Source organism: Drosophila ficusphila, unplaced genomic scaffold (assembly GCF_018152265.1).
Source record: "Drosophila ficusphila isolate 14025-0441.05 unplaced genomic scaffold, ASM1815226v1 contig_795, whole genome shotgun sequence".
Lineage (NCBI taxonomy): Eukaryota > Metazoa > Arthropoda > Insecta > Diptera > Drosophilidae > Drosophila > Drosophila ficusphila.
The window spans coordinates 51,638-62,201 of record NW_025064741.1 but is presented as its reverse complement, the minus strand read 5'-3'; the positions used below and the strand labels follow the sequence as shown (position 1 = coordinate 62,201).

General features: G+C 42.9%; 4 protein-coding genes and 3 non-coding genes across 7 annotated transcripts; 3 read left to right on the top strand and 4 right to left on the bottom strand.

The window, feature by feature from the left end:
• Positions 1-52: 52 nt before the first annotated feature.
• On the bottom strand, positions 53-2,873 carry LOC108098738 (glutactin). The gene is given in 5 exon segments (XM_017201869.2): positions 53-665; positions 787-1,010; positions 1,013-1,151; positions 1,222-1,893; positions 2,643-2,873. Coding segments are annotated over 5 exon segments (1,869 nt in total). The 3' UTR covers positions 53-62.
• On the top strand, positions 2,213-2,284 carry Trnad-guc. Its single transcript has one exon. It is a non-coding gene; the product is annotated as a tRNA-Asp (tRNA).
• Positions 2,874-4,642: 1,769 nt separating the features above from the next.
• On the bottom strand, positions 4,643-7,823 carry LOC108098726 (glutactin). The gene is made up of 5 exons (XM_043209313.1): positions 7,479-7,823; positions 6,542-6,697; positions 5,775-6,471; positions 5,404-5,600; positions 4,643-5,266 (listed from the first exon to the last, which is right to left on the bottom strand). The coding sequence occupies exons 1-5, from the start codon at positions 7,821-7,823 to the stop codon at positions 4,643-4,645; spliced, it is 2,019 nt and encodes a 672-aa protein (XP_043065248.1).
• Trnad-guc lies at positions 7,016-7,087 on the top strand. The gene has a single exon. It is a non-coding gene; the product is annotated as a tRNA-Asp (tRNA).
• Trnad-guc lies at positions 7,282-7,353 on the bottom strand. Its single transcript has one exon. It is a non-coding gene; the product is annotated as a tRNA-Asp (tRNA).
• An 820-nt stretch (positions 7,824-8,643) lies between the features above and the next one.
• Positions 8,644-9,481, bottom strand: LOC108098713 (probable cGMP 3',5'-cyclic phosphodiesterase subunit delta). Its single transcript, XM_017201828.2, has one exon. The coding sequence runs from the start codon at positions 9,322-9,324 to the stop codon at positions 8,869-8,871; it is 456 nt and encodes a 151-aa protein (XP_017057317.1). The 5' UTR covers positions 9,325-9,481; the 3' UTR covers positions 8,644-8,868.
• Positions 9,482-9,603: 122 nt separating this feature from the next.
• LOC108098729 (trafficking protein particle complex subunit 4) lies at positions 9,604-10,427 on the top strand. The gene is made up of 2 exons (XM_017201850.2): positions 9,604-9,858; positions 9,916-10,427. The coding sequence occupies exons 1-2, from the start codon at positions 9,684-9,686 to the stop codon at positions 10,398-10,400; spliced, it is 660 nt and encodes a 219-aa protein (XP_017057339.1). The 5' UTR covers positions 9,604-9,683; the 3' UTR covers positions 10,401-10,427.
• Positions 10,428-10,564: the final 137 nt, after the last annotated feature.

Genomic DNA, 10,564 nt, shown 5'->3' with positions numbered 1-10,564 from the left:
TAACATTATATTTTTTTGTCGAATAAATAATTTTTTGATTGAGTTTATGTAAATTCTAAATTTCAAAAGCGTATCTTGTTGCGGTTCGGCCGCTTCACCAGACTCTTGCGTCCGCCCATCTTTTGCAACCGACTGGCCTTCGCGGCGGCCAGTTGCTGCCGGCGTTTGTTTTGAGCCCGCTTGCGGCTGCGACTGCGCAGATAGTAGATCTCGCGGACCAGACTGTGGCCGTCCTCCTCATCTTGCAGCGTGGCCGAGAACTCGCTGAAGAAGTTGCCCCCAATGGTGAGAGTCTCGTCGATCTTCATGTACGGACCATAAAGCGTGGTCATCGGTGGCCAGTAGCCACTGCGATAGGATCCCAACGGGTTGCCCCAAATTACGAAGTTCGTCCACAGCTCCACCATCCGGTGGGCCATCGTCACGTCCGGCGGACTGAGGCGCTTCACGTGATCGGGGTAGGGGAACAGGTAAAGGGCCTCGTCGGTCAGCGAGACTCCCGCCTTGAAGGGGCTCTGCATGTTGGTCTCCTCATCCATTTCCTTGTAGCGATTAAACTCGCCCGCGTAGTCGAACGAGTAGAGGAAGGTGTTGTGCGGATTGTGCTTGTTGTTCATGTTCAGAGCCATCAGAACGGGCAGTTTGTGGTTCAGCGTTCCAGCAACCTAAGAGATAATTTCGAAAGTGATTAAAATGCGATAAATAAATGTTAAAAAAAAAATAAATTCAAAAATCTTAAAAAAAAGGGTAAATAAATTTCTGAATTTCTTTGGTAAATTTTCTCACATCAATTAGCCTGGGAATCAGAGTGTCAAAGGTTCCGTTTTCCAGCAGCGGCCGGTTAAAGAAATCGTGGGTGATAAAGCTAGTGAGGAGCATCGTCTTGTCGGTGCCCACAACCTGACGGATCACGTGGTCAATGTAATTATAGGTGGTATACTCGTCATCAGGAATCTTTCCCTCAAAGTCATTGTCCACAATCTCGTTGAGCACTCGAGTTCCGGCATTTTTGGACAGCCCCCCATCGCAGGATAAGAAAAGTTTGATTCCAACATGAGGTCGTAAGGATGTTTGGGCAGCACTCCACTGGGTCCACCGATGGTGAACTGTATGCCCCCAGTGTGTCCGATTCCAAGGTCGGATTTCTCCAGCTGTCAGTAGAAAATAAAGTTTAAAATGTAAAACGAATTCTAGAGGGATATTAAATGAAATATTACATACCGCATGTTCCATAAAAGCATTTAGCAATTCCAAAGCCGTGAGCTCCATTAGACAGTTGTTCAAGTCCCTAACTGTCACCATCCGGCAATCTGCCTTCTTAGCGATCTCCTGAGCGTGTTTCCGTGGATCCTCCTCCAGGAAGATGGGCATAATCGCCGATCCCGAGTGGTAGATCACCTGGCTGAAGAGTCCTTTCTGGACCATTGGCGAAAGTGTGAGCAGGTGGGCAATGGCTGCTCCTCCCACTTGACCAGCCACAGTGACTTTTGAAGGATCACCGCCAAAATATTTTATGAAGTGCTTAACGAACTGCAGGGCCAGAAAGATATCGAGAAAGCCGGCGTTGCCGGGAATCTCGTCTGTCTTCGTGGACAGAAATCCGAAAGGCCCGAGGCGATACTGCGGAGTGACCAGCACAATGTCCTTTTCGAGCAGATAATCCGGCGGAGCCTCGGAGTTGCTGCCCTCGTACAAATACTCCCCGTGGATGTAAACGAGAACGGGGTACTGACCGGTCACATTCGGTGTGGTGATGGTCATCGTCAGACAGTCCTCCACATCCAGGACGTCATCCAGTTTCCGGAGCGAGTCCATCGACACCACCGAGGGACAGCCGATCTTCTCCGCTGTGGCGTCCATAACATCCTCCCACGGTTCAATCGGTCGAGGAGCCTGCAGAAAGTGAATTGATGCAAACATATGAAACGCATTTAACTACTAAGAGAAGGAAATACTATATACAAGTATTATTTTTTGTTGACTCCTCAATATTGATCTTGTTATTAAACATTTTAAATAATAGAAAACCATCAAATGCAATAGCATTGCATTTTTGTGATTTCACACAAATATTATTTAGGTATTTCTTTATTCATAAATGTTCTTTCATGAGTCATAGTTTTTGTTACTAGTCACCTTACTATAATCAAATTTGTTTTTCTCTTAAGGGACACAGAGTAGATAAAAACTATTCACCAAGAAAGATATCAAATCCTCGATAGTATAGTGGTTAGTATCCCCGCCTGTCACGCGGGAGACCGGGGTTCAATTCCCCGTCGGGGAGAATGCGAGATGTTCTCTTTTTACATTTTTTTTCATTCTCAAAATCTGTTTATATTAATTTATTACCTCTGAGCAATTTACATAATTTTGAAAGTTTTAAAACTAGAGAAACCAGACGCTCAATAAAATAAAACATTTCTATTTGGTATTCTTGGCGAATCTCTTTATGTTTGCCGTATTTAGCATAATGACGATTTTAATTTTTTGCATACTTTTTTGCATAAAATCCATGGCTTAATCATTTCTGCTCTGCTGACACACTTTATTGCTTTTGTTTGTATTTTATTTTATCAAATTAAATTTGAACTTAACCTTTTAATATATTGTTATATTATAAGAAGCTGCAACCACTTTTATACCTTGAACCGATGCAGTCCCGTTGGAGGTTCTGCATATCTGACATCCACAAACTGCAACGCTTCCCGTTTTGTCCAAGCGGTTTCTACAATCTTTCCCTGGATGCTTCCCAGCTTGGGCAGTTCGACGATGGTGTCCTTCTCCTCATCGTATTGCCTGCCACGAATTCGAGCTCCGGTCACCGATTGGAGGACCAGTGCCAGAAGAACTGGTATCCAACTTGCGAGCTGCATTTTTGGGAACTCCGCGGAACGAACCAACACTCTCTTTAGCGCACCGAACGCAACTGATCTGTGGCTAGTCGGGACCAATAGATTTTAGCCCGCTCTGACCCGAAGTTTCACCCCATGTCTGACCGAAATACCCAAATGAAGAGTCCGCAAACGGAAACTGGCTAAAACAAAACGCGAAAACTGCAAATGATGCGGCGTCCCCGAGGCTTGAGCCGCAGGTCTATGCTAATAGATACACATAAAGAAATATATTTTAATAAAAAAAATTTTTGATAAATACATTTCAGATGTCGAATTGCAAAACAATCAAATGTTATGTCTTCGAAAACCGTTATCTATGTCTTATTGATTACATTTATGTGTACATAAAACGAATTCAATTTTGGTAATTATCTTAAAAAAATTAGAATGAATTTAATCAATGGTACCTTCTCCTTAATTAAATCATTTGAAAACATTTGTTGTACATTTTTTTTTCTAGTGCAAGAACAGATTTCGTTGCTCCGGTTTTAGCTGCTGGTCGTTCGGCTGATCATCTGCAAGTAAAAGCGAAAACCTAAAGAGCAGCCGCTGGCCCGAACTTGATTTGCCCGATAGTCAGTCATTAGTCGCTCAGATTGATGCGAATATTCACCGGCAAACATTGGACATTGGCCATTAACTCGGTTTGTCTTTCTCACGACGATGAAAGTGCGGGTAGCGCCAGTCAAAATTAATTTCTAAACAGATGGGGGAATTGATTTAAATTTTAGATTTTACCTAATTGATTCCAGAAATTCTCCTCGCTACTGGAATTCACAGCACGAGGTACAATATCAATCATCGCAAACTTCGGGAGAAAGCATTCGTAACACTTCAGTGCCAAAAAAGATCAACGACTTCGCACTAATCGCACAAGATAATTCCATTATTATACTACTATATTTAACTGTTTGCAAGCTCGGGAAGCCCCACTATATAAGGAAGCTAGAAAGCGAACTGGCAAAACTTTTCTTTTTGTGATTATATATTTTACGAGCTCAATGTCAAGGGAATATTAGTCACAGCATATTTTAGCTCTTAAACAACATTTATAAATACCGTTAACTTGTTTATAAGAACTTAAATCAATTTGCAAGCTATTGTTATCCTAATAAAGTTAAAATAAAATTGGGTAACTTTGAACAACATAAGCATATTTTACATATTCAAAAGACCTTTCCCTTAAATGCTCTTACAGGGAAACTTATTGATGACCATCGCTGTAACTAATTACAGATATAGGTATTGCAAATTATAAAGTTAATCAAGGCGGGCAAAGTATTTTGTTGAAACAAATGAGCTGTCACACCTAATTTATACTTTATTAAGTTGCTTAATGAACTCTAATATGAGACTTTTACATGCAGCCAAGGCTTTTGTTCTTCTGGCTTCTGAATAGCGAAAATATGATTAATGCTACAACAAAGAAAGCGGTTTCTTTTGACTATGTATTGAGTACTTTTTGAAATCAAAGGAGATTCGCCGCGCTTGATCGATTTTTACAGTTAGATTGATCAATTTTTGTAAGTTCTAAGGTCCTTAACCCAAAACATTAAAACCCACCGGTAATGTTTATATTGCAGAGGTTTCTCTATCCAAAATACTATATATAATTACGACCCAAAATGTTATTAAAATATTAAAAGCCCATTCAAATAAAAAAATATCACGTTTGTGTGTCAGAAATAAATTAAATTGGGATTTAATCAATAAATAAGAGAAAAGAGGAATAGTAGATCAGATTAGTTTTACTGCTTTTGGGTGCGAGTGGATTTTCTGGCAATGAACACCAAGTTCTGGCCACGAGCCTCATTGGAAGCTCTTTCGCTGTCGGTTTCAGCATCGTCCTGATCATCCTCCTCGTCCTCCTCCTTTTCCTTTTTGCTGGCAGCCAAAAGAGCGGCTTCCAGTTCGTAATACTCCTCGTTGACCAGACTGTAACCATGTTTCACCTCCTCCACTGCAATGCGGTACTCATCCAGATAGTTGTCTCCGAAACTGACAGTGCGACCGATCTTCATGTAAGGTCCTGTTTCGTCAGTCATTGTTGGCCAAGTGGGAACCCCGGGTGCCTTAGGAATACCAGTTGCTGCAAAGGACGTCCACAGAGCCACCATTCGCCTGGCGATCTTCAGATCGCGGTTCGAGTTGAGCGCCATGAATCGTGGCCAGGGGAACAGGTACAGGTTGTCGTCCGTAAGAGAGACACCCATGTCGAATGGCACGAAGGCGGCCTCGTCCTCACCAGTTGCGTAGCGATTCTGTTCGCCTTCGTAGTCAAAACTGTACAGGTAGGTGCTGTTCGGCAGCTTCTTGGCGTTGGCCTGCAGGACCAGCAATACGGGATTCTTCAGCGAAATCGTGCTGCAAAGCTAAGAATAAAAAATTATTTAAATACATATCTAAATAAATTGTTTTAAAAAGCTCAAGATAAACAAAAAGTATTAAAACATTATTTGAATCCAAATATAACTCATATTAAATTTTTGTTTAAAGTATTAATTCTTACATCAATAAGACCCGGGGTCAAGCGCTTAAAGCTGCCGTTCTTGACATCGGCATCGGTAAATATCTCCTCGTTTGAGAACTCTTTCCACGAACCAGAGGGATCTGCGCCATTAGCCTGGTCGATAATGGTATCGATGTACTGCCGTCCAGTCATCTTATCGTCCAAAACTGTCTCGTTAAAGATGTCCGCAAATATATCTGCAAAGACAATAATTAATTAATACGTTTATACACAAAATATAAATTATTAAAATTTTAAATTTAAATTACATTAAAAATATTTTGAAGTCAACGATTGATTTGCAATTTAAGTAAAATTAGAGTTATGTAAAGTATAATGATTCAAAAGTAATCTTCAGAATCCCTACTTACCCCTCAACATGAAAGTGCCGCCGTGCTTGACGCTGCCACCCAATGTGGGATAAGCCTGGAACTTCTCGGCTGCCAGGAGGCGACCAGGATGCTCTGGCAGAATGCCAGATGGACCGCCGATGACCAGCTGCACTCCGCCGTATGCTCCGCCGGACAACGAGGGCTGATCCTCGCCGTGGACACTGAAGGCGGCCAAGAGCATGGTGGCGTTCAGGCGGGTCAAGCACTTGTTCAGCTGATCCACCTTGGTGGGCTGTTTGCATCCGGCAATCCGACCGATGGCCTTGGTGGATCCGAGGGGGGCATCAGTGATGAAGGCGGGGGAAAGGGCCGTTCCCGACTGATAGATGACGCGGTGGAAGAGTCCGGTCGGAACCGCTGGACTCAGGGTGAGCACGTTGACCAGCGCCGCTCCACCAACTTGACCAAAAAGCGTTACCCTCTGCGGATCACCGCCAAAGGATGCAATGTGCTTCTGGATCCACTTGAGTGCCAGGATAATGTCGGTGACCGCTGCATTGCCAGGCATCTCATCGGTCAGCGTGGACAGGAAGCCGAAGGGTCCGAGGCGGTAGCGCACGGACACCAAAACCACATCCTGTTCCAACAAATATCCGGGAGCGGCCTCCACCGAATCACCGTCGTAGAAGAAGTCGCCGTGGATGTACACCATTACTGGAAGGGATTTGCCCTCCAACTGATGTTAACAGTTTACCAAATGAAATAAATTAATATTTTAAAAGGGATTCCATTATGTTTTAACATACCGCTTTAGTGTTCACCGTAAGTCGCAAACAATCCTCCACATCGAAGCCATCCTCCTCCAACTTGGCGAACATGAGCAGGTCCTGAATGGAAGGACATCCAGCATGAGGGCGGTTGGCAGGAAGGACGCCTCTCCAGGCTGGTGCGGGCTCAGCTGGCTACAGATATCGAATTTGTAAAATAAAAAATTAAAACATGAATAGCATTAGGTTATAGTAATGTTTTATGAGAAAGATTTGCAGAAAAAAACTCATAAATTTATCGAGTCCTGAAAAGATTAATTAAATGTATTTAATTTATCTAAACAAAGTTGTTATACCAAAAATTTATAGTATGCTAAGCCTAAGGCTTAAAAAGATAGCATGATTTCGTTTATAACGAATTTTGTATAAGATATTTGGCGAACAGCGTTCACTCTCCGCGTTGTTCAACCCCGCCACTTGACTTGTTTGTTATTTGACCTACGTCGTTCACCGTCCTCGATAGTATAGTGGTTAGTATCCCCGCCTGTCACGCGGGAGACCGGGGTTCAATTCCCCGTCGGGGAGAATATTCCAGTATTCTGAGTAATTTTTTTTTTCAAAGAATTGTAAGGGTTGACCGTACTTATTGACAGTACTTATGGCTTACACTGCAACAAAATAGGTTTGGCTCTGTATTTAACATAATTTTTCGGTCCTGTATTTATTCAACAATAAAAACAAACAAATTTAAAAAAAAAAAAATTGAACGCTTTCACATTCTCCCCGACGGGGAATTGAACCCCGGTCTCCCGCGTGACAGGCGGGGATACTAACCACTATACTATCGAGGACGCCGAACGACGTCGGCCAAATGGCAAACAAGTGTTAAGTGACTGACCAACGTTTGTATAACCAAAGGAATATGGAATGCAATAATATATTTAATTGAACAAAATTAATATACATATTAGCTCACCTTGAAGCGCTCGGCTTTTCCGTATGGAATATCTAAAAACTGCATTATCCTTTTACCCGTCCAATCGGTGTTCAGCTTACGTCCTCGGAGCCTTCCCAACTGAGGAATCGTTACGGTGAACACTTTGGGTTCCTGGACATTCTGCACCTGTTGCTTGTTAGGCTTCTGCTTTTGGTTTTGCTGGGGTTTTGGGCGCTTGTTCTTATGGGGACCAATTGCCTGGTTTCCTGGTTTTTGCCTCTGCTGCTTCTGCCTGTTAGGATTCTTCTGCGCCAGGCCATCAGCCACAAAGAATGCCAAAAGGACGATTGCCAGGAGCAAGATAACTCCACTAAACCGTGCCATTTTCTGTATTACTTTATACTTCGATCCGCTGCTTCTGATAGATGGAATGGAACTGTTGCTGATATCAAATCTCTGTCCACCAAGAAGACTTTCTCGGCATATTCGAGTGACTCTTGACCGGGCACGGGTTCTATTTCGGATTAATTGGGGTCAAGCCAGCACTCTGTCCAAATCCTACTCTCAGCTCGATCGCCACTTTTCGCGACTCCAATCGTTGAATATTCATCGACTCCACATCTAAATGCCAACTTTGGCGATAAATAGCCGACAGGCAAGCCCGCGATCTGGATGGGATTATGCTCGTTGGCATGAAAGTAAAAGAGAGTAAAAAACAACCTGTTCTTTGATTGTGACCCTTGAGGCATTTTCTCCGATCAAAGATATGTGTTCTAGGTGAACAAATGCAACATAATAAGCTGTGTTCAGCATAAAATAAATTGAATCTCATTAAACAAAATTAATACGATTTTACGGCTATTAAATACCAATGCCATTTTTCTTATCCGTTCTTGTTAAATAACAACTCCCATATCAACGAATCTGCTTATATTTTCTGAAGATTTGCGTACAGCTTATCTACATCTAATACAACTTTGTCAGATATAAGTACTCTTCGTTATTCAAGCGGATGTATATATTTTTTTTAAAGAATTCCAACAAGTTTAAGCAGACTTTATGGATTGATTATAAGCGCTGCAGAGATCTATAGATACAAAATATCTCAAATGACACAAATTTCTGAACTATTTTTAGTCCGCATACGACAGTCTACCAGAGATTTGTACATTAGAATGCTTGTTGCGTTTGACAGATGCGCATGTTACATTCGTTAAATGGTTTTATTAATAAATTAATACGGTAAATGTAAAATTAGATTAAAATGCATTAGGCTACAACTAGTTGATAAACGCGCAAACAATTGCATTGAAATGCAGAAGTACTCTAAAGCGAAGTATGTGTTAACAGAGAACATCTTGAGAAGATCCAGTTGGTGTTATTAGATGGGAGGGAACACCTGGTGGCTGGCCAGATGACTCACAACCGCCTAAATGTAGTACAGGCGCACAACCGATTTGGTGATGAGTGTCTCGTTGTCGTAGAAACTGGTTTGGATCGTCACGTTGCCATTTAAAACCTTGGCCGGCATCATCTGGGACTCGGGTGCCGCTTCGATCGTCGACTGCCAGGTGTTGGTGGTGTTGGCGCCCACGAATCCCATCTCGAAGAACCACTCCTCCATGATGCGACCCTTGAAGAGCACCTTCTGGTCCAGTCGAAAGTTCTCCATCGGTTCGATGGTGCTGAAGTTGATTTCCCGGGAAACGGCTCGCATGTCCAGTATTTTCACCGGCACCCTGGCCTCGTGCTCCTGGTCGGGTGCCGAAAAGTCCTTGTTCTCCTGCCAGATTATCTTCCCGCTGTCGGCGTCCCGTAAAATCATGTAGTTAATCTGGAATCCCTTCTGGATCCTGTCCCCGGCACTCTGGTCATCGGAACCCATAGCTGTCCGTGAAGATGCGAAGTTGGTCAATCGGGTGCACTAAATACCAGGTGGGAGCGCCTACGCGTTTACGTATACTTTCGGGCAGAAAATCAATCAAATATGTTTATTTTTAATCCTAATGCCAGCCAGCTGTTCGACTAAGAACTAGTTCACATTAGAGTAACTGTCGCGATGATGGTTTCCATTCACGAACCAGTTGACAAAACGATAGTTTTCAGCCCTGGTCGCTTTGCTGTTTTTTTAAGGAACCAGCACAAATTCGCTTTCTGAACTGGTTCAATGGCAAACAGCTGACTGGTGGTGCCATCACTAATTCGCAAAAAAACATTCCCAAAAACACAAAACTTTAGTTAGCAATGATTATATATGGCGTCTATATAGTAAGTAAATCGGGTGGCCTTATATTCAACCTGGACAACAATGTGCCGCGTATCGAGCACGAGAAGACCTTTACATACCCACTGGACCTAGTGTTGGACTACGATTCCAAGAAGGTGTCGGTGTCTTTCAACAGAAAGGATGGCATAAATGGTGGGTGTGTCTGGAAATTATGGTAAAAATATCACCTAATTATATTCTGTTTTTTAGTTGGTCATGTCCTGGTGGCGGTCAACGGTATGCCAGTAAATGGAATCACTTTGGATGATGGCCGCGCTGTGAAGACAACACTGGAGTCAGCGGACAACTATCCGATCAACCTGAAGTTCAGCCGCCCGAAGATGACCACCAACGAGAAGATCTTCCTAGCCAGCATGTTCTATCCCCTGTTCGCCATTGCCAGCCAACTGAGTCCCGAGCCCAAGAGTTCTGGAATCGAGATTCTGGAGGCGGACACCTTCACGTTGCACTGCTTCCAAACGCTGACAGGAATTAAGTTCATTATCATCTCGGAGACGGGGCTTAATGGCATCGATCTGCTTCTGCGAAAGGTCTATGAACTCTACTCGGACTACGTCCTCAAGAACCCTTTTTACTCGCTGGAAATGCCCATCCGGTGCGAGCTATTCGACAACAAACTGCAGGAACTCCTCGCCCAGGTCGAAAAAACGGGCATTAGCAATATTGATAAATAAACGTTAAGTTGTCTTTGTACATTGTTATTTAAATTGTCTTCTATTGAGCTCGGGGTCTTTTAGAGGTAGATGTTATTTTATAAAGCTTCGCAACGGTTTGCAAGCTAAAAACATAGACAATATAGAATGACTTTTTTACCTGGCTGAAAATGTTTAATTAAAAA